This window comes from Brachyhypopomus gauderio, chromosome 11 (genome assembly GCF_052324685.1).
Source record: "Brachyhypopomus gauderio isolate BG-103 chromosome 11, BGAUD_0.2, whole genome shotgun sequence".
Classification (NCBI taxonomy): Eukaryota; Metazoa; Chordata; class Actinopteri; order Gymnotiformes; family Hypopomidae; genus Brachyhypopomus; species Brachyhypopomus gauderio.
This window is the reverse complement of record NC_135221.1, coordinates 12,989,522-13,011,822: the sequence shown is the minus strand read 5'-3', so window position 1 is coordinate 13,011,822 and position 22,301 is coordinate 12,989,522. Positions and strand designations below refer to the sequence as shown.

At 46.7% G+C, this 22,301-nt stretch overlaps 2 protein-coding genes across 6 annotated transcripts; one reads left to right on the top strand and one right to left on the bottom strand.

The window, feature by feature from the left end:
• Positions 1-774: 774 nt before the first annotated feature.
• Positions 775-7,240, top strand: fbxl9 (F-box and leucine rich repeat protein). Of its 3 annotated transcripts, XM_077022058.1 has the most exons (8): positions 785-1,175; positions 1,403-1,504; positions 1,602-1,916; positions 2,442-3,110; positions 3,561-3,779; positions 3,940-4,161; positions 4,560-4,777; positions 4,877-7,240. In XM_077022058.1, the coding sequence occupies exons 1-8, from the start codon at positions 1,149-1,151 to the stop codon at positions 5,058-5,060; spliced, it is 1,956 nt and encodes a 651-aa protein (XP_076878173.1). In that variant the 5' UTR covers positions 785-1,148; the 3' UTR covers positions 5,061-7,240. The 3 variants fall into 3 exon arrangements, with proteins under 3 accessions (XP_076878174.1, XP_076878172.1, XP_076878173.1); XM_077022057.1 differs by having other exon boundaries at positions 783-1,175; positions 1,403-1,916; XM_077022059.1 differs by lacking the exon at positions 4,877-7,240 and having other exon boundaries at positions 775-1,175; positions 1,403-1,916; positions 3,876-4,161; positions 4,560-4,698.
• Positions 7,241-8,094: 854 nt separating this feature from the next.
• On the bottom strand, positions 8,095-22,053 carry elmo3 (engulfment and cell motility 3). 3 transcript variants are annotated; one of them, XM_077022054.1, is made up of 21 exons: positions 21,789-22,053; positions 19,813-19,938; positions 17,774-17,814; positions 17,525-17,597; positions 17,166-17,216; positions 16,456-16,625; positions 15,893-15,992; positions 15,451-15,602; positions 14,873-14,951; positions 13,645-13,695; positions 13,338-13,460; positions 13,100-13,222; positions 12,849-12,953; positions 12,593-12,701; positions 12,116-12,252; positions 9,481-9,644; positions 9,275-9,387; positions 9,034-9,138; positions 8,833-8,912; positions 8,524-8,604; positions 8,095-8,394 (listed from the first exon to the last, which is right to left on the bottom strand). In XM_077022054.1, exons 2-21 carry the CDS (start codon positions 19,888-19,890, stop codon positions 8,182-8,184), a joined length of 2,148 nt encoding a protein of 715 aa, XP_076878169.1. In that variant the 5' UTR covers positions 19,891-19,938; positions 21,789-22,053; the 3' UTR covers positions 8,095-8,181. The 3 variants fall into 3 exon arrangements, with proteins under 3 accessions (XP_076878169.1, XP_076878170.1, XP_076878171.1); XM_077022055.1 differs by lacking the exon at positions 21,789-22,053 and adding an exon at positions 20,085-20,230; XM_077022056.1 differs by lacking the exons at positions 12,116-12,252; positions 12,593-12,701; positions 12,849-12,953; ... (10 more) ...; positions 19,813-19,938; positions 21,789-22,053 and adding an exon at positions 10,635-12,105.
• Positions 22,054-22,301: the final 248 nt, after the last annotated feature.

Sequence of the window (22,301 nt, the reverse complement as noted above, 5' to 3'; positions counted from 1 at the left end):
AGGAATAAGAGGCCAGAGTGAATACACAGAGGATCTTCCTCCCTTTATGACATCCAGACGCATGGAGAGAGAACAGGGTCGGGTGTTCCTGATGTATTAGGTGGAAATACTGTACTGCCATTAATAGGCAGGAAAAATATAGCAGGGTTTTATGACAAGGAACAGATGGTTGATGTGTTTCATGAAATAAGTAGCTCTCCATCAGCTGTCCTGTGTTTTTCCTTGCCGACTTTATGATTGTATCTGAGCTCACAGCATGCAGTAGCGTTGGAGTGAATTTTTACTGGTTGACTCCAGTAAACAACTGGTTACTGGTTGTTTTTTTAAATACATTTTGCAGTGTGTAGTTACGATGGTACAGTGAATACACTTGCAGTGTGTAGTTACGATGGTACAGTGAATACACTTGCAGTGTGTAGTTATGATTGTACAGTGAATACACTTGCAGTGTGTAGTTACATTTGAATGCTACCTAGACTATAATCAGCCAACCAGCTTTTTATTTTGTTTTGCAAATAATTGACTAACATATCCTTAACATACAAATGTTCATTATCTTCTTAAACTGATGTCAGTTTAATAAATAGATGTTATTGTGCACAGTTACCTTTTAGTGTCCTTTGTGTAGTCCTGTAGTTTTGGAGAGTTTTACATAATATTTGATCCTCTATTGTTATTGTCTCTACAAACCTAAATGTCTATATTGGGGTGGGGGACTCGGAACGTACAAATAAAGTCTGAAATACGCCATCTGCTGGAGAGAAGAAACATCGGCGCTCTTAGCCGGACAACTACGTCATCCAGACGCCCTTTCACGTGACATCCTGTCAAGCGGCGCCTCAGAGAGCCGAACGCTCTTACGTTCAGTTCATGCTCATTCACTGCTGACCTTCATAAGCTGCTTCGTGTATTCTCGTGTGAAACACTAGACGAATGGAAAATAAAGAAAAAACGTATCATAGAATTAGGAGTGTGTGGTCGCAAAGTTTTCTAGGTTGATAACATTAACGCTAGCCAGCTAATCTAGCTAGTGGACAAAACTGTGTAGGAGACAGTTTGTGGACATAATTAACAGCGCCGTTTTAGGGGCAGATAACATGAAACTTGCTGGTGTCTGCACGGTCTGCATTTGTTAGGAGTGACGAGCCATGGATACTCCCGAACTGCCAGTGGAGGTGAGTCGACTCAGATAGTTATCAGCTAGTTATACCTTGTACCTGAAGCTAAAACCCTGCTCTACTAAATAAACTTTAATCACAATCGTGCATGTTCTTTTTAGCTCTGTCTCAGAGACTATTGAATTTCTTCTTTCATTCAACCGGTCTGAAACGGAGACAATTACAATATGTTAGTAAAGTTGTGCCGCAGTTGCAAACGCACAGATTTCCTGCCTTGGTCGCAGGTGATTTCCCACATTCTAAGCTTCCTTCATGCCTCAGACCGAAAAGAAGCCTCACAGGTCTGCCGAACCTGGTATGAAGCAAGCCAAGACCACCAGTTCCAGGTTCGTTCTTCTTTATTCTAGCTTCAACCTTCTCTTTTTCTTCTTCTTTTTGTTAAACTGTTGCACTTTTGCCCTCGTCCCCTCTCCATTCTGCCAGAGAAACGTGACCTTCAGGTTCCCTGTGACAGCAGCGTCGCTGAAGTTCGTGCGTGGGCTTGCACGTCGACCTCGCTGCCGCCTCTCCATCAGCCACCTGGACGGCTCGCGCCTGTCCCGGCAGGTGCTGGCGGAGGTGGCCGTCCACCTCGGCCCACGGCTGGAGAGCCTGTCTCTGCCTGGCAGCAGCGTCACCGAGGCGTCCCTCCTGGGCTTGCTGCCTCACCTGACGGGCCTGCGGACGCTGGACCTCAGCGGCCTCGACAGCATCTTCATGTCCGGAACGTTCCTTTGTCACGAGCAGCACCGGCAGCAGGTGACGCCTCCAGGTCTTCATCAGCAGGCACCATGAGCTCTAGCAACATGCACACACACACCACACTAACAGAAACACGTCCCTCTGTCTGAAGACACTGGCCACATGGTAGACAGCTACACCAGTTTCTGACCACATGATCACTGCTGACTGGACAGTAGTAGGAGACTAATGTCAGAACAACATTTACACTGACGTAACAGTGGCCTGCTTGAGAGTGTGGAGTTTGTATAAAACGTTGGTGTTGCTGGTGGGTACAGAGTTCTCTGCTTCACGTGCCTCCAGGCAACAGTGGTCTTGTGGGCTGAAACTCACTGTTGGTTTAGAGCAGCAGGATGGCGAGCGCTTCTTTTGCACTGCAACAGATGGGACATCAGATCTGACTGAATTGCATATACAGTGTACTGCTGTAATGTGCTGTGAGACCAAAGAGCCTCATAAGGAACAGGAACATGTTATCCAAATTTTTATTTATTTATTTTAAATGAATTATTTTCTTAATCTGAACTGTGTTTTCATGCATAGGTACGCACAGCCCTGAACAACCTAGAAGATCTGGACCTGTCCAACCTCCGTTACCTGTCCGACCTCACCTTTAACCGCCTGACGGGCTGCACCCCGAGGCTCCGCCGGCTAGCTCTGTCTGGCTGCCACATCGCCTTCGAGTTCGACCCGTACCGCGGCCGCGCGGTGGGCCAGGGCTCCTCGGCCATGCTGTCCCTGAGGAACCTCCTGCGCCTCCTGCAGGAGCAGGCGCAGACGCTACGCTCCCTGGACCTCAGCTGCACGGGCATCACGCCCTCGTCCCTGCGCTGCATGGTCCGTGTGCCCGGCCTGCTCCTGGAGGAGCTGGGCCTCCGCGGCTGCCGGGAGCTGACGGACCACTCCGTGGAGCTGCTGTGTCGGCACCAGCGGGGGCTTCGCAAGCTGGACCTGAGCGCCTGCACCGAGCTGACCGGCCGCAGCGCGCTGGCCGCCGCCCACCTCCGCGAGCTGGAGGCCCTGTCCCTCTCCCAGGATTGGAGGATGACGGACAAGGGGCTGGCCGAGCTGGCGGCTCTGCCCACTCTGAGGTCTCTGCGGCTGGTGGAGTGTCTCCACGTGAGCGGTGTGGAGCTGGTGAAGGGCCTGTCCTGTCCACGACCTCGCGCGCAGCTCCAGATCCTCAACCTCAGGAGCTGCACCTACCTCAGAGTGAGCAGCGGTCTACAGAGCACAGTTACACTCTACAGCACTGTGCTGTTACGTTATAGAGCAGGTGTTACACTACAGCACTGTGCTGTTACGTTATAGAGCAGGTGTTACACTACAGCACTGTGCTGTTACGTTATAGAACAGGTGTTACACTACAGCACTGTGCTGTTACGTTATAGAACAGGTGTTACACTACAGCACTGCGCTGTGTTGCATTATAGAACAGTACACTTTACAGCAGGGGGCAGTGTTTCATTGTCGAGCAAGGTGGAGGTTTTCCTTTTCTTGACAGTCTGGAGCACCTACTGTAAGTATGTCTGTAGTACCACAGTTTTTCCACAAGGTTTTGCCAATTCAATCTGCATCATAGGAAGCACAAAAATATTTATTTTTATCAATATTATTCTAATTATTACTTTACATATGGAGCCTCTTTGTTCCTGTGTTCAGGATGTCACTGTGTACTCGTTGACCCAGCTGCTGGCTTCCAGCCTGCGAGAGCTAGACCTGACCTCCTGCCTCTGCCTCACTGACCTGAGCGTGCGCGCCATCGCCACCTACCTGCCACGCCTGGAGGTGCTGCGGCTTGCCTGCTGCAAGGAGATCACAGACCGGGGCCTGCTGGGGCTGCAGGAGCCCGCCGCCTCCGAGGGGCCCGTCGGGGACATGGTGAGCTGTGGCCCCGCTTGGCGTGGTAGGGGGTGAAGTGTGGCTCGTTCATGTGAGCCCGTGGATAAGAGCGTCTGCTGAATGCCATATATCTAGTGTTGGTCAACCAGGCGGGCGTTTGATGGAAGAAAACCAGTGACGCCTCCTCTCCACTGCTCAGAGCATGCAGGAGGACAAAGGCCCCAGTTTCACCAGGACCTTCGGGAACATGGGCTTCTTCAAGCCTCCCAGCACGTTGTTGGAGGAGAAGGGTGCGCTGGTGACGGAGGAGGACCTGGGGGCCTTCAGGCAGCAGGAGCAGACATCGTTGCTGGCCCTCCAGGGCTTGAAGGAGCTCGACCTGTCCGCCTGCCTCAAGCTGACCGACGCTAGCATAACCCAGGTGCGTGGGTGGGCCCTTACTGTCCAACACTCGCCGCTGTCAATCAAACGCGGGGCCCACGTGACCATCTGAGAAGCTTTGAAGCTTTACTCTGAAGACCAGGGTGACCTGGTGATGCGTGTGGTACTGAATGATGCGGTTTCATTGGGTGGCTGTTCAATCATTGTTCAAGGCTTGTTTAATCACGTTAGTGTAAGTATACCAGTATTTACATTGTAATTTGCAGCCAGTACTGCTATTCTCTGTTCACTCAGCACACACTCTGTGCATACTGACACCGGCCTCCGTGATGTAAGCCCAGAATATCAGCCTTGTTCCTGCATGCATAATAATAATAATAATAATAAATGTAAAAACCAGCGCCCCCAACAATGTCATCATTCCCCTCCCTGCTGCAGGTGCTGCGCTTCCCCGCGCTGCAGAGACTGTCCCTCTCCATGCTGCCGGAGATGACGGACGACGGCCTGGCCTCGGTGGCTCTGCACTGCCGCTCCCTCACCAGTCTGGGCTTGAGCCGCTGCGGCCGGCTCAGCGACGAGGGTCTGGTCCGCGCCCTGCTCCGCCTCCCACGGCTCCAGCACCTGCAGCTCGCCTGCTGCCATGCCGTCACGGACAGGTGAGCAGAGCACGCCACGCCCCCTCGCCCCGCCCCTCCCCAGGGTATAAGCCATTTGAGTGTGTCGTGCTTTATATGGTGGCTTTTGTGTCCAAACAGGTCCCTGCACGTCATAGCCCTGTACTGTAAGAGACTGAAGACACTGGACATTTCCCTGTGCAAAGACATCACAGCAACAAAAGTGGACTTCCTCCAATCACAGCTTCCTTTTCTTGAAAAGGTCCATTATCGCGAGACGCACGCCACCCCTCTTGATTTGTCAGTCTGCACTATAGAACCATAAGTGATACTGTATGTAGTATTTAACTAGAGCATTGTAATGGACAATAGACTTGCAATTAAAGCGAAGACTATACATGAAATACGTCTGTAAGCACTTTAGAGACGCTGCTGCACCAGGTGGCGGTGGTATGGAAGCAAAATATCCCAACCAGCACAATGTCCCCAAATGGCATAATGTCCCAACTTTCCTGTCCATTCGCTGGAGTGGAACACCAGTCCACCAAGGATCATCTTCAAAGCAGCTTCCTTTGCCCACTACAGTAAAAACTAAGTACTTTGCAAATGTTGTACTTAGAATATAATGAAGGTCCATCAAAAACACTACAACCGAAAGGGTTACATATTTTTTATGTGTTTTAGAAGTTGTACAGGTTTTTTTTTCCTGTAAAATGTGAAATGTTTTGATTGTGACATGTGAGGACCCTACACCTCAGAAGGGTGGTGCTCTCGCGCTGTGCTCCTCCATTATTGCTTCTCTATCCACGGCTTAGCTGGGATTCCTCCGGCAGCCCACAGGATTGCATTATTCATTTGTTTAATGGATTGCCGAAACTACCATGTCTTGCAACACTGATGTAATTTTCAGCGTAGTTCATTGTCCCATCTTCGCAATCACAAGACACATGACATTCCAGATGTTTTGTTTATTGTTTTTGTTTATTATTATTGTTTATTTACAAGTATAAATGAAAAATTATATTCTGTCAAACATTTTATTTGTGCATTTCATTTGCCATGTTTAATTTGAAGGTTTACATCATGGATGAGTTCAGACGGACATGATTTTGCTGTATTTTTTATTCATTGCTGTCAAATATGGTGTTAAAACATGTATGGAGTGACTGACTGACTGACTGACTACACATCCACGCTTGTACAGGCCTTTTATTTGAGTATCAGGGTCAAGGTTTCCATTAAGGAACTGCACACCAATCCTACCACACAACCCATTTATGTAGCAAAGGTGGAGACTGTAGCTGTGTAACATGCTACTGTATCTTGGTTACTCATAGATAATCCAGTAGCAAGTCATATTTGCAGTAGGCCATGAAGTTTCCCCATCATCCCACAGTGCTAGTATGTAAAGGAATACAGACACTGTTAGAAATTATTGGGTTTTTTTAATGATTGACAATTCTGTACCAAAAAATGATCACCATGTCTAGAGTGTTCTGTCTGAATGGTAAAACATCAACACAGCCAAGTTTCCCAGGAAACCAGTCACTCACGACCAACGGCTATTTACAACAAGAACAAAGACTTGCATTCATTGATAATTTGTCAGTGACAGTAGTAGAAAACAGCATTTGCAGTATGATGACTGTGTACCATTTGATAGACTACAACATTTCCCTGCTAGTATTGCATAAGCCCAGTGCAAGACTTCTAAAGTGGTATTAGGTACCTACCCCACAAGCCCCCTGAAGATGGCCGTCATATTTCGTGCCGTGTTTTAGTGAGGGGAATCTTTGAAAACAGTACAGAAATAACTGTATTTGCACAGCTGTTACACTGCTACTTATACATGTACCGATTAGTCCAGTGGGCTATGGTCTGTTCCCAGTTCTAACTGAAAAACTATGTAGCAACATTAGAGCCCTAGTAATCAACATATTGCTTTTAGCACCATGCACATAGAACTCTGATTTATGTCTGCCATTACAATTTAAATTAAATGTTTCCATTATAAGGTATTATGTATACACCAGAGACACCAAGTACCAAATCACTGACTTTAACGATGTAACATGTCAGTATTTAGTGTAACACAAATACAGCACAATTTTATCCCCTCCTTAAATACAGCAGTTAGATTCACGTTCATCTGAGTCTTATTCCTCCCAGGTTTATCAGAATTTCACATGGCTACAGCAGGAAAATTGTCAAATGTTTCTGGTCCCATTTTATTTGTCATCATATTACTGGCTCACTGCTGGTCACATGACTGGATATGGGGTTTGTCAATAGCACTGGTAATCTGCAGTGCTTGTGTGGCACAGAGCAGCCGTACATCACTGTAAAATGCTGCACATTTACACACACCAAGCATCATTATTCTTCATGCACTCAATTCTAAATGTTCCCAATCCGAATGCATTTTAATGAAGACCAGTTTCATTTAAGAGTGAATACAAAAGTGAGACTGAATCCCAGCTGGTGACAGTTAAGTACTTTGAGGAAGGAGTGAATGACAAAAAAAAAGTTTAAACATGCCAGGTCTCAAGTGTAGAAGTAAACTGATGCAAATGTTCAAAAGAAAGACTCGTCATTCAGACTTAGAAGGCAGCCACTTTCACTGCCTCAATCATCGCACTGTGATATTATGAACTAAAGGAAGCCACTTTAACTGCCTCCATTACTGCACTGTGATGTCATTGTACTGTGATGTCATTATGGACTAAAGGAAGCCACCTTAACTGCCTCCATTACTGCACTGTGATGTCATGGACTAAAGGCAGCCACCTTAACTGCCTCCATTACTGCACTGTGATGTCATTATGGACTAAAGGCAGCTACTTTAACTGCCTCCATTAATGCACTGTGATGTCATGGACTAAAAGCAGCGAATTTAACTGCCTCCATTACTGCACTGTGATGTCATTATGGCCTAAAGGCAGCGACTAACTGCCTCCATTACTGCACTGTGATGTCATTATGGACTAAAGGCAGCTACTTTAACTGCCTCCATTAATGCACTGTGATGTCATGGACTAAAAGCAGCGAATTTAACTGCCTCCATTACTGCACTGTGATGTCATTATGGCCTAAAGGCAGCGACTAACTGCCTCCATTACTGCACTGTGATGTCATTATGGACTAAAGGCAGCCACTTTCACTGCCTCCATCAATGTACTGTGATGTCAACACACTGTGGGATCAACAATGCTCATGGGCTAAGTTCATTTAAGGACTTGGTGGCCATGACTTCTTTGAGTGATCTATCTCTAGGACACAATGCTGCAAAATGTCCGCCCTTCTTTCCGCAAATATCCCATCATGGCGGAAATACTTCTCTGCTGTGTATCTGCTACTCCATTTGTGCTAGTAAGATGTTTGCACACTTCAGTGGCATGGGAAGAACAGGGTTGGCCCCAAGACCTTTGTGATACCTCACCCTGGCTTTATTGCTCCACCTGGCTGAAGTCATAGCAGAAGTTGAAGTTGCTGGGAGGTTTGGGGATAGGTGGGGCTATGTCAGGAATGGGGACATTCTCCAAGTCCAGTAGGCGGAGCTTGATCTCCATGGAGAGAAGGATCTCTAACTCACTGCGCATAGAATCACTGCTCATCTCTTTGCCTAGCAAAACATTCAGCCCATCCGTCCACAGGCAGAACTGAGAGAGATAGAGAGGGGCATTTTAAAATACCTAAAACACACTCCAGCATTCTTCAGTCTTTAAACGCAGAATGGTTACAGAAGTTTAGAGTAAGGGCTGAGATTGTGATGACTGAATCTCACTCACATCCGTTCGGGAAGAGGCAATAAAATTTAAGTTGTACTCCTCAACGTCGTACGTGATGCTGAAGGCCAGGTCCAGCATCTCCTACAGGTCAGAAGAATAACAGCAGTATACGTCTGGGGTTCATGAAGGTTTACAAGGTACATGCCACTTTTTGGAGGGGTTGTGACTGCCCCCCAAAATATCCAGATTAAAGCTCTTACTTTTCCCAGGTAGAAGTTTATAAGGCAATGTTTAATTATCCATCCTGGGGGACCTATAATACTGTATTTATGGTAAACATGTACAGCAATAGTTACAGTTATTGGTCACCTTGGTCTGTTTGCCCTTGTTTTCTTTCATGTGGGGGCAGTCCTTCCCCGTCAGCAGGGCCTTGATATCTGCCACAGGGACTAGGAGAAGAGACGAGCAAGCGATGGGCACGTCACCACAGACTCTAAACAGGAGGTGGAGGTGAAAGACGGATTGCGCGGATGTGAACACAGACGGAGGACGTCTGCGCTCTGCACTCACTCTTCTCCTGCAGGCTCTCAATGGAGGGCGCGTCCGTCTCCTCCTCCACATCCCCGTAGTGCAGAACTTTGTGGTTGGGTGAGAGGCGGCAGTACCACAGCTTATCTGGAGGACGGCCCACATATATTCAGTTAAGACTGCATGACTAGTGTTAACTTTCTTCACTGTTGCTAAGCAGATGTTGGGGTGTATCGAGTGGGCGGGGCCTGAATGTGGGCAGGGTGGGGGCGGAGCCTTTCACCTTGTCTCCGGCGTGTGCTGATCTTGCGGAACATGGTCCCGTGACACAGACGGTTCAGTCTCTGCTGCCTGATCAGCTCCAACAACTCGGGTTTCAGTCGCTCCTTCAGCTCGCTAAGCACACACACACACACACACACACACACACCTGTGATTAGTCACAGGTAAAGGGTTCGCAGGACATGCGAGGTGAGGCAGGTGACTCACAGCACGGGCGGGGCGAGCGTCTCCTCCTGGTGCAGTCTCTCCGTCTGGCGAAGTTTGAGGATCTCGCTGTAATTCAATGCATTCACCTTGTTCTTAAAGAGCTCCAGAGAGGTTGGCTTGCTGGATAGAGTTCTAGTGATCTGCTCCCGTACCACCTGCATCACCTGCCCAGAGGAGAAAACACACACATGCACACACACACACACACACACACACAATGGGCTCTTCTGTTTGGCTAAAGTGTACATCTACTGATCTATGTGATGTGATGCCAACGTGTGACCTACAGCAATATCCTCCAGTCAATCTGTATGGCTACTGATGGACAACTACACCCACACACCCACACCCACCTTGACTTCCATCAGCCGTAAACCAGGGTCAGGATGAAGAGGAGAAGAAAGGGCAAGTGGAGAAAAGAGAGAGGACAAACACAATGGAGTCACGGAGTCTCCACCCAGGGAGGGACCCCCAGCTGGGCTAATAACGGCCTCTAAATGACACACACACTCAGCCGTTAGAGAGGACGGACCCCTTCTGAGATCCACACAATAAATCCACGCCACATGCCAGGATAATCTCTCTCGCTCTCTCTCATGAACGTGGGAATACAAAGTCACTCACTGACTTAGTGGTCAGCTTCAACTTTAAAAACCAGAAAACAGTAACAGTTTTCATTTACTTATGAAATTAATGTTTTTAAAGTAATGCAACATTCATGATGCATCACACGAGTACTGTGTTTCCATTAAACAGATTTTCTATTGCAATAAAATCATGACATCTGCTGCCCCCCTCTGGCAAGAGTAGGAACAAGCGCCAGTACCAGAGATGCAGATTTCCAAAAAAAAAAACCAAAATAGAAATATATATATATATATATATATATTTCAAAGACAAATATCCTCTTTAGGTCCCTGCCTTCACAAACCAGTAACACTACTGAATGGACATGGTTACTGACAGTTCCTCCACTTCTCTAAAAGACAATAATAGATTTTTCACAGTACAAAAACACACTCAGTCGTCTAGCCAGCCCCAGCAGACACACACCACCACTCACCTCTCATCTCATCTCTTTACTTCCTTCATTTTCTGCTCAAAACACTTCTCTTTGCCAGTGTACTGATGAAATATTCAGTCTGTATACATACCTCAGCCATGGTTAGGTCTGTTGCTCCAGATCCTCACCTAGCAGTGACAGTCTCTGTGTGTGTGTGTGTGTGTGTGTGTGTGTGTGTGTGTGGATCCTCCCTTGTGCCTCCGACACAATGAGGTACATCCCCACCACTGGATTCTATCGAAAACCCTCCATCAAGAGTCAGCAAAGTCACACACACAGGCACCCATGCGTGTGAGCACCACTCTTACACCCACACACACACCCCCACACCCACACGAATAGTGTATGTGTGTTCATGACCACAAGTATGCACACGTGCACCCTTGCATGCATGGTGCAATAGCCCCCAAAGAATCCAACTGGCAGACGCCTGATGCCAGAAGCCATTAATGAGCCATCTCAGCCAGGGAATTCTGGGAAGACGAGATGAAAGGAGAGGGAAAACAGGAAAACCCGGAGGAGAAAGGGAGGAGTGCGGAGGTGTGTGGACACTTAAAACCCTGCTTAAGCACTGCTTAAAAGCCCTCAGTGACGGTCACACATTTATAGAACGTAAACCAGTCCACAGAGCGTGTGGTCTGTGAGAGGAAGTGCTAGTCTGGCAGTGTGACAACAGTGTATGCATAACAGAACTTCTCTGATCAGCTTCCTCACACACATATAGATCCAGAGGATCCAATTAGACAGAGACACGACTTCGGTACCAATTCCTGTCTTTGAATTTGTCATCTGTGGCCTGAAATTTGTTATTCATGTGTGATTTAGTGGTGATGTAAAAGTGTGTGCTGGCGGACAGATTTCTGTGTGTGTGTGCGCGTGTGTAGTCCTGCTGGGGGGAGGGCTGCTATTGTGACAGTAATGCCCCCATAAAGAGAAGGTGCTCTGTGTGCCTGGCCGTCAGAGCAGTGTGCTGGGGCAAACAGCCGCCATAAACAAAAGACAGGCCTGCGAGGTGGACCCTGCTTCCGCCCCCAAAGGTCATAAGGTCATCTGTTCAATTCCCCAAAAACACTGGGTGAAAAGGAGACATGTTTCGAGACTGCCTTTGTGTAGTGGAAGGCGTTTAGTTATGCATTAAAAGCAAAGAGTTATGAGTGGTTTGGTACTGTTGTTATAAAACACAGGGACCTCAAACAGCCAACCTGGGTGTTTAAAGGATTAGTGAGCTCCAGGTCCCTCAGCTAGCTGAGCTGGTTCCGCCCACTTGAGCCATTCATCCAGATGAGCCAATCAATACGCCACTGTGGTGCTGCTCATGATCCAATACACAAGGCAGCTGGTCATGTCACACGTGTGCCCCACATTGGCATACTGCACAGCTGAGGGTGTCTAGAGTTACTCAGGACAGGTTCAGAGGTCGCCGTTTCAGATTCAGACGTCTCGCTGTTTAACCAAAGTACAGTGTGACAGTGGAGTATGGTGTGGGGTCCCTAGAGGAAGGTGTGCAGAGATGAAATGGAAAAGTGAAAAAGAGTGTGTGGGGGGCGGGGCAGGGGCAGGGGGTGGCCCCACCTTATCGAAGTCCTCCTGCGTGGCACGCATCTCCTTCCACGTCTTGTTGAGCAGCTGGATGCAGATGCAGAAGAGCTCCTCCAGCAGACGGTCCTGGGCAAAGAAGACGGGGTGGTAGCTGGAGCCCGTCTCCGTCGCTACAGAGACAGATGTGGGAGGGGCTTAGTGACAGACAAGGAAACAATTCCCCTCCCCCCAAACCCATTCTTAAAACAATACAGCCTTTCTGAACCTGTTGGCTAATAAAACAAATAATGAATCTAAACACCATCAGAGTTCAACATTTCTGGACCATCTGGATTTATTTATGTTTAATGCTTAGTGTAATGATGGAGTTTCTTAAATATAAAACATTTACGGGTGTAATTTAGTCAACTGGGCTCAAATAAAAAAGCTGGTTAGAGAGAGTTGAGTAAGAGGCAGAGGCACAGCAGCAGGTCTCGTGAGGTCTCGTGAGGTCTCAGCGGCTGGACTCACGTGGCTCTCCGATCCGTAGGATCTCACACAAAATGAGAGTGAGCTGGATGCTGCTGCGTGCAAAGGGACACTCGTGCTTATCCTCACGACTACTGTTCTCCAGAACAAACTGGGAAACAGAGAGAGAGAGAGAGAGAGAGAGAGAGAGAGAGAGAGAGAGAGAGAGAGAGAGAGAGAGAGTGAGTAAGCCTCTGCTACCCGGTGTGGGAGCTTTATAGCCGTATTCAGTGGCGTCTGGCTGCAGCCTCGGTCTCACCCTGCTGTAGGCGTCTGGGTAACGGGAGGCAAAGTAGGTCATGGTGTCCAGAGCCAGCAGCCCAGGAGGAGTTCGGTTGAGGTCCTGTCCTGGGTTACTGTTGTTCTGGGAGAGGGGACAGAACACACACACACACACGCGCACACACACACACACACACACTAAGAAGTGTGGAGTCAAACAGCACTGGTCCAGTCCCGTAGGGATGGTCCCGGTGTAACTCTAGCCCTGCATCACTAGCGTGTGCTCACCGAGAAGCCGAGCTTCTTAAACTCTTTAGCGCAGAGCGAACGCCGGCGCTCGTGACTCATCCCGCCCTCGCCGTCTGTCTCGAACACCGTCTGTCTTAAGCTGTGCAAACCCTCCCTCTGCTCCTGGCAGACAGACACAGGGAGACACAGGGAGTCACACAACAGGACGCAGCCCGGCGTCAGCTTGGGTAGGCTCGTAAAGTCGTGGCTTTGGAACCGAGCTCTGGGCAGGAGTCACCTGACTGAAGGGGTCCAGAGACGTGCGCATGCGGGCCTCCAGGTGATTCAGACGAACCGACTGCAGGACGTACAGGTGGTGGGCCATCTCATCGCCCACCGCACCTGAACTGTGGATAATGTTCTAAAGGACAGAAACACAGGCCATTTTTATGCAGTTATCAGGCCAGAGCGCAGACGTTTACAAGAAGGAGAGAAATGAAGTAAATATGGGTGTAGAAGTAAACTGTGTGGGAGGCCCTTTATACTCTTTAGGCTTTACACTCAAATTAATAATTAATCTGTGGATACATTGTCTGGGAATTCACCTTATAAATATACTGCCGGAGGTTCTTCTTCTCAAGGAAAGCAAACAGATCCTGAAAAACACAAAGAACCATACTGACACATTTGCTGTTAATTTACTTTGAAATTGGTTTTGGTTCTTCTACTGACACAGTGGCTGTGTAGGTAGCAAACCTCAGTTGAAAATATCGATAAAAAAAAAAAAAACTCAATAGTGAGAATTTACTGCTATTTATTGCCATAGTTTTAGTGGGTATGGCAATGTTACTCATAAAACTCATTAAAGACTACAGAGTATTACAGAGTATGCATTACAAATGTGTAATAACATTTTATTGAAAAAAAAAAACGTTTGTAACATAATCCAAGAATAATTAATATAGTAATCCTTTGGATTAACTCATTAACTGCCAAAGACTGTGAGAACAGTGCCCACAGAGGTTGTCCACAGGAACACAACCTCACTCTGCAGTCCTGTGATGCTGAGAAGCTCATATACTGATGAAAAACTCTGACGATAGGCGATCGGGACTCATGTGGACTTAGTACTCTCTTTAGAAATGGCATAGCAATTGTTTGAAGAGGGGGCGCACCTCGCAAAGAAGACTGTATAAATTAATGAATGAAAATTACATTTATATAGCGCCTTTCAAGATACCCAATGTTGCTTTACAATTAACACAGGTGCAGGTACATATAATCCAGGTTAATTCCACCGCATTAGAGCTTAGAGTGTAAACTGGAGTTTATCATCTGATAACAAATGTGTTTCAGAACTTAGGTTCTGGATGGCTGGGGAGATCTGCAGCTTTCTTCGCCACCAGACTGGTCTCTGTGAAATGGACAACGTAACAATACACTGCCTACTGCCCTTCCATCCACAGTCTCATCATCAGAATCTGCGTAAAGCTGTTACATGAACTTTGTTACTACAAGGTGCAGAACTGCTATAAAAACACTGAAGGAAATCCCTCTGATTCCAGTGTTTTGAAGTGCACTGGACACCTGCACCACAAGATAACCATCTGGAATGGAATTCAGGAAGTTGAAGTATCATTTCAATAGTGACAGTCACCAAGTCTTCTATAGGAAGTGATTTGTACACAGTGCAGGTATCGTGATCTCTAAATGCGAGGGCTAAACTCGCATTTACACACACACCATGTAAAGCAGCTCATAAGGGGACAGAAGGAGCATGGGAGCTGAACTCTGGCACAGAGAGCGAGAGAAGGGGGCAGAGGGAACACTCACCTGCCGATCCGCCTCACCAGCCGTCTGCAGGAGGGCCATGAGTAGAGCCATGGCCTTGGTCTGGAGCTGCTGGTTGGACCTGCAGGGGATATGAGAGCCAGAATGTTAGATTATATCTCAGGGAAGAACTTCTGTAGTTTGCAAGTTTCACTTTGCTTGCACAGCTGGTGAAGGATCTGTGTCAAATCATCTGGGTTCTAGTTTTGTGTACTACAAAGAGAGAGAGAGAGAGAGAGAGAGAGAGAGAGAGAGAGAGAGAGAGAGAGAGAGAGAGAGAGGTGTGATCATGAAAGGGAGAGAGAAACACTATAATAAACATGTGTGTCTAGAACAACTTTGAATGGCTCACATTTCTAACAGCTGCACCTTAAATCAATTTCAGTCTGAACAGGATCAGGTGCTGAATAAAATCAATGCCGCCTTCTGCCATAGTCCCAAGTGAAACTACGGCCAAAACCCTCAGAACGTTAACATTATTCAGACCAGCCCAAAAGCCGTAATGGGCAAAGACACTGAACCATACAGCATACGTGTGTGTGTGCATTTGTGTGTGTGTGTGTGTGTGTGTGTGTACGTACACCTGCAGGTGGGAGAGCAGTCTCTCCAGTACGATCTCGTCTCTGATCTGCTGGAACAGGCTCCTGCTGCTCAAGACCATGCTCTCCAGGATGTCCAGGGACACCTGCTGGATGGAGGCGTCTCCTGCCTTCTCATTCACAAAGCTGGCGACCTGTAAAAGGCAGACGCAGGCACATGCGCGCGCGCACACACACACACACACACAGGCACACAGAGACACATTATAACTATTCCACCCATCTCACCTTTTTCTTTAGATATTTACAAAGTAAGAAAGTTTATTTTTAATATATTTGCTCTTTAAACAATATTACAGAATTGCGCTACAGTGAACTGAATTTAATGCAACACTTTTAATGAAAGTGACTGTTTAAGGGGCCTTTGGGTGTGGGGTCAATCCACAAGGACATGGGCGGAGCCAGCGCTGGCCACACCCCTCACCTTCTTGATGAAGACGGTAGATAGGTTCTCCCAGGAGACAATCCCATGGTCCATCAGCTCCATGAAGGCAGTGAGTGCATGTGTCAGGATCAGGTGCGTCCTGCACACAGAGCACAAACCTCATTATTGGTGTGTTGGGATCCCCAACCACTGCAGCTTTTAGCAGGGGGGAAAAAACCCTTGGGTAAGCAGCAGTCCTTTAACACGAGTCTCTGTACCTTCAAGAAGGGAACATGTGGAAAATCTCTGACCTCTTACTCAGTCCTGGTGACTTACAGGTGGAATGTGTGTGTCAAAAGTTTGACAGTGGTGGGATTGAGCAACAGCTCGGAATACTATTGTGTGAGATCTTGCAGGCAATGGCATAGAGCCTGGCAAACAACCATAGCAGCAGCGTGCGTGTTACACCGCAGAACCAACTCGTCCTAAGAGGCGCGTTTTTTTTGCGAGGTGGCCGAGGTGTGGTGTATGGTTTGGTGTTCTGTGTGGTATGACCGGGAGCAGGCCTGAATACTCCCGGGGGTCGGGAGGTTTGAAGGGTGTTTGGGGGAGAGGGTACGCACTCCTGAGCCTCCTCCACGATCTGCACGAGGAGGGAGTGTCCATCACGGCTGATGAACTCCTGAGCGAAGGTGATGTCTGTGGACACGCCCGCCAGCTGCTTCAGAGAGTCACAGCGCACTCCTGGGTCACTGCTCTGGATTCCCTTATACAGATCCTCCGCACAGCGCCCCTACACACACACACACACACACACACATAAATGCTGTACACCAGAGAACAGCAATTACTACAAAAACTACTAAGTTATACGCCTTTCTGAATCTATTGCTATAGCTACACACCTCACAACCTATGCAAATCCACAAATGTGGACATCTCTATCTCTATGTTTACATTTATATTCAGAGCAATTAGCAGACGATCTTATCCAGAGCGACTTACAAAATGCTTTGCATCTGTTCACAGAATGCATCCTAAATAGATAGGTCAGAATTCAAGATACCCTTGAGCCAGACTATTACTAAACTACAGAAATCAATCAATCAATGCCATTACCTTGTATTCCAAATAAACACGGGCTTAAACTTGAACAACAGGAATTAGAAGGACAAATAACCATAGACAGATAAACATACAATATAAAGAACAAGGACAACAAAAGATATTTGCAGTTTTATTGCTCATTTAAGCACTCAACAAACAGGTGATTCTAAGTTTGAATATATAAAGTCTCTATTTAAAGTGAGTGTGAGACAGGGATGTTCCTCACCGGTGCCTTGGTGAGACGAAGAATACTTCCGTTCTTGATGTCCAAGCGATTCTACAACAGAGAGCACAAACCACGCCACTCAGACCACGCCAGCAGACCTCCAGCTAACACACAGGCCGGTTACCGCACCCACGTCTGGCTAGAAACCATCACAGCATCGCCACGCCAGGAGCGGCAAGCGTAGTCATAGACAGACTGGGGCAGGGAGGGGTGGGTGGGGGTGTTTGTTTGTGTAGGGTAACCATGGCATTATTATTGAACCATTGTGCCATTTTTGCTCATCCATACAAACGTGCAAGGACATTGGGACCCTGTGTGATTATTAATATTTAAGGCACACACACATCTCACACACTTACAGACTCTGTGATGTAGGTCTGGACTCCATCTGCATACTGAAGAGCGTAGTTCTCAGGTCCAGGAAGATTCCACCTTAAAGCAGCATACAGTGTTTCATTAAAGTCACTCATGAGCACAAGACACAGCTTAAATATTACTGCAGCTTTAATACTTAAATTAGGAAAGGAATTAAAATACCTTTAATTCTGCTACTTTCTCACACACACACACACACACACACACACACACACACACACACACACACTTACTTGTCACACACTTCTTTTATCACAGCAGTAAGGGGTTTTTTCTGGGGGAGAAACAATAAAGAAGAATGTCACAAAACAGGAAACCAAATGTGTTGTTTTAATGCAATAATCTATTCAAGCCCAGCTGATGTCCTGCAACTGAAGAACTCAAAACAAAAAAGACAAACTTCACTCTGCACTTTTACCCTCTGCCTAAAATTAGACCATCAAAATATATAGAAAATAAGCAGACAAGTTTATCCCATGTCTGCATGTTACCACGCTGGCCACCAGCAATTAGTGGTTGCCAGCGTGGTAAACCAATCAGAGGTTTTGGTGTAGTGTGGTAGACCAATGAGTGGGCTATAATTTGCGGTCTATGGGATGGTCAACCGTCTGGAAGCACTAGGAGTACTTCATTAATGGAGCAGAACAGTCCTTCGGGGAAGGGGTGTATGGGGTTTAACCACGACCACAAACCAAGCCCACTGAAGGCCTGACCTCACTCCCCCCACGGCAAACAGACCCAGAATGAAGTCTCCAACAATGCCAAATTCCCAAGAGAGCAAAAATACTCAAATGCAGCATCCTACACAGTGAGAGAAAACACTCCGGGAGAAAGCGCTTCATCAGATATGAACAACCAGCTACCAGTCAGGAAATCTGACTGTGACAACAGCTTCTCACTTAAAATGACATTTAATCATTCTACAAATTTACAGTCAAGAAAACAAAAGTATACTTAAGTAATGAAGTACATTAAAATGTTTGAACTATTACAGCAGATTTAACCAATAAACCCAGTGCAAACATTAACATCTTACTTGGCAATCAAACTGTTCACACCTCTTTAATCCACCTATTGGAGTTATGCAATTACCTATGATGGAACAGCCTGTCAGAACAGCTATGTGGGCAAGAGTGACTGACCCCATCCATGTACACACTCCAGCACAAGGTCAACAGAGGACTAAATACACATGAATGAATGAAGGGGGTATGATAATGTGAATGATATGCAAGTTCTTAGCATCTTGCATGCAGCTAGTCAGAATGGATGGTGGGGGGAAGATGACCAAATTGACGTGAGAGGACGGAGTTGATGGAGGAACTGGGAAGAGGGGAGGGGAGGAGCAGACTGGGCAAGGCCAGGTGAGGAGGTGGAGGAGGTGGAACTGCTTGTGCTGATGGAGTTTCATATCCTCCATCATGTCACCCGCTCAGGAATCATAAAGGACCTGAATTACATTTTTAATCAGTTGTTAGCAAGTTATTATATATAAATTATCTGTGTATAGAACCATGAACCACACATGTTTCGTTTGTTTTTAGGTGTAGTTCTAGAGTAACTAAAGGTCTCAGCTAATGGTGTAAGGTTATCCCTCTAGATAGCTGCATAATCCATACAGTGTACTTAAACGACCTTAAATCAACAGGCTAACATACAGGTTAGGACCATACATAATGACACAGGTGAATCTCTGGACTGGTCTCTCACACAAGTGGCTCACAGCTCTGCCATCCTCACAGGTCACAGGTCATCTTTTCTCTTACTGTCATCTACCCAGCAGCTTCCTTCCACACCAGCGATAGCTGGCGTACTTTGTTATCTGGGGGCTCAGCCCTCCCATCTTAGCTAATCCACACTAGTGCTCGAGCTCAACCAGGTGTGTCACTCCAATCAACATACAAAGATAATCAAATAGTCCATTATATTCACTGGAACCTTTTTTTGTTGTTATCGGATAAGGTCTTTTGTTGTTATTTTCACTCACATTTTGCATGTCTTTTCAAATCACTAGTGCATTAGCCAAACAGATATTGCTGTGGCTTTATCAAAACAAACACCAGCCAATTGTTACTCAACCTTCTGCATTAGCACAGGTTCCTCATTCCAAACGAATGAGCCCAGATTGGAATCAAATACACATAAAAACTGTGGAAACTCCAGAAGGAAGACAACACCACAGCGTCTTAAGAAATAGAATATTCTTTGAAATAGGCTAGCATCCCCTATCCAGCTGCCTCCGTCAGTGTGTGCAGGGGACGTGGGGGCTCACCTGGTCCAGTTGAATGAGCTGGGGGTACGCCCCCGGCATCTGGATAGCAATTTTCACTATGTCCTTCTGCTGCGGCATTCTGAGATGTAAAAGACGGTCCTCCTAATAGTGTATGTGTGTGAGTGACTGAGTGAGTGAATATGTATATATGTGTGAGAGAGAGAAAGAGACTGTGTTAGTTACTGGCTGACAAGAAAGGAGGAGTTGGGAGCCAAAACACACACACACACACACACACACACACACACACACACACACACACACACACTTACAGAAAATCCAGAGACTGTCCCCAACATATCATCCAACAAAAATAACTGCCACGTAGTGTATACGTAGTTTATACAGTGTACTGCATTTCCTTTAAAACAAACAAAAGATAAAATACAGAGACAGGAGCAGACTGACTGATATGCACAAACACACACACAAGCAGAACAAAGGAGAGGAGGGCATTATGGGTACACGCCTATTTTCACAATGACTTTGCACACTCTCAACCTTCCTCTTTTTAAGCAGAACTTCTGGGCTTGACTCATCTAAAAATTCTACCATGGGAAGGCTATCCAGGATCGCCTGAATAAGGTCTAAGAGCAGTCTTCCACTCTCACACACTCTTATTGCCTCTCTCTCTCTCTCTCTCTCTCTCTCTCACACACACACGTACAAATGGTTTTTTTTTTATTAACAGAAGCATCTGCTGAACTGTTTAACAGACTCGAGTGCTTCCATATGTGCTGGAGTATCACAGCTCATGTCTCCCTGTTGGTGAAGAGGTTCCCATCAGAAAAGGAAATGTGTGTGTGGTAGCACTTGCTTGGATTCAGTTACAGTTCAATCATTAATCATTACCAACAACTGCTGGAGCTGTACAGCTGTAACAAGTCTCATGTATGCTTTAACTCGGACTACCGACTTTGCAGTAGAAAACTTCAGCATGCCGGCTGTGAATATCCTAGTGCCTGGGGTTTCAATACAGAGGCACACAAACTCAGCCAATCACTGAGGAATGAACATGTATTGATCAGTATTCCAGGTATACAAGGTTTAGACATTTTGCCAGGAAGAAGAAATTAGCTGTGAAGGCTTGTGTGGAGGTGCAGAGTCAGCACAGAGACAGAGAGGTTTTCCAGCACAGGGCTGGGTCTGTGGCTCCCAGCATTCATTCCCAGCATGCCCTTGCACGCTCTGAGATCTCCGACATGCTTCAACCCCCCCCCCCCCCTTTCCTTTGTACCAAAAGTGTGCGTGTGTGAGTGAGTGAGGGAGAGAGCGCTGTGTAATCGCGCAAATTAAACAGGTCAGCAATAACTTACTGACAACAGCGTGGTATGTCTGGTTTACATACATATGTACAGCCCACATGTCCAGTGACAGCATTTCCGCCCACCCAAACCTAAATAGCAAACGCTGTTCGAACACTTGCACACAGCCTATGGACCACACACCCACAGACTCTCTCTCTCTCTCTCTCTCAATAAAAAGAGCTGTGCCTCAATTTTTTCGTGCCCTACTTAGAGCTAGTTAAGTTAGTAAGATTTCTATTTTACCGTTTCACATCAGGAATACGACAAACGTCTCATTTGAGATATCGCTACCTCACTATAACACTGCCCTACTGCGCAGCTTGGGGTTAACATGTTAGTAAAGCTGCAGTAAAGGAGACGTTTCTTCACCCGGAACTATAAAGACTTTATATCATACGGTACAATCACAGCCTACAGCTGAAAGGAACCAAGATGAGGGATCAGTTTTTTAGTGTTCAGCGCGCGTCTCTCCAGTCTACGTCTCAACCTACACAGTCCCTCTCCAACACTTCCAAAAGAAACACTTCAAAACAAAGGATTGACCAAAACACACGTCGCAGACTTTTCACTTCAGGTATTTCAGTGTTTCAAAAGTGGCCCGCACAAGCGCACGGCTGAAGCAGTAATCAGAAATGACTGCTGAACTTCCTCCGCTGTTGTGAATCCTACCTGTTGAAATCGACCAGGTTTGCCCCGTGACGGAGACGACGGACATTTGAGCTCCTACTCCCCAAGCGCGTTTTGCTTACAAGAGCTTTCTGTAAACTCTTCGACCGCGTTACAGTTCTTTCGAGGCTGAAAGTAATAATTAATCACATTCACAGTTCCGGGTTGAATGGTGTCCCACCCGGCCCCTGTAGGAAGGAATCAAGACCCAACTCGACTGGGAGGCGAAGCTAAGATTCAACCAGTCTAGACAGCTAGTCTTGGGAAAACAGGAGGGGAACCAGAGCCCCAAGTTTGTCACGTGAAAATACCCAAAATGTAATGTCCGTTGACTACGTTTCGTTACCTTAAATATTTAGATTGATTATATTTAAGTACCTGCTGTTCTAAATCTTTGATTTTGGTGTCTAAATCTTGAGTCCATTTGGCGTGTTTACTGCACTAAGTGAAGTCTGATTTCCAGATAGGTGAATTACATCCACAAAGTAGCTTAGGTGAGGTGAGTCAAGGAAACAT

Coding starts and splice junctions, on each gene's coding strand:
- fbxl9 (XM_077022057.1), top strand. CDS start 1,431: ATGCCTCAGACCGAAAAGAAGCCTCACAGGTCTGCCGAACCTGGTATG. Junction 3,780..3,939: donor AGGGGCCCGTCGGGGACATG/GTGAGCTGTGGC, acceptor TCCACTGCTCAG/AGCATGCAGGAGGACAAAGG. Junction 4,778..4,876: donor TGCCATGCCGTCACGGACAG/GTGAGCAGAGCA, acceptor GTGTCCAAACAG/GTCCCTGCACGTCATAGCCC.
- elmo3 (XM_077022054.1), bottom strand. CDS start 19,890: ATGCCGCAGCAGAAGGACATAGTGAAAATTGCTATCCAGATGCCGGGG. Junction 17,598..17,773: donor ATAAAAGAAGTGTGTGACAA/GTAAGTGTGTGT, acceptor TGCTGCTTTAAG/GTGGAATCTTCCTGGACCTG. Junction 12,253..12,592: donor CCTACGGATCGGAGAGCCAC/GTGAGTCCAGCC, acceptor CTGTCTCTGTAG/CGACGGAGACGGGCTCCAGC.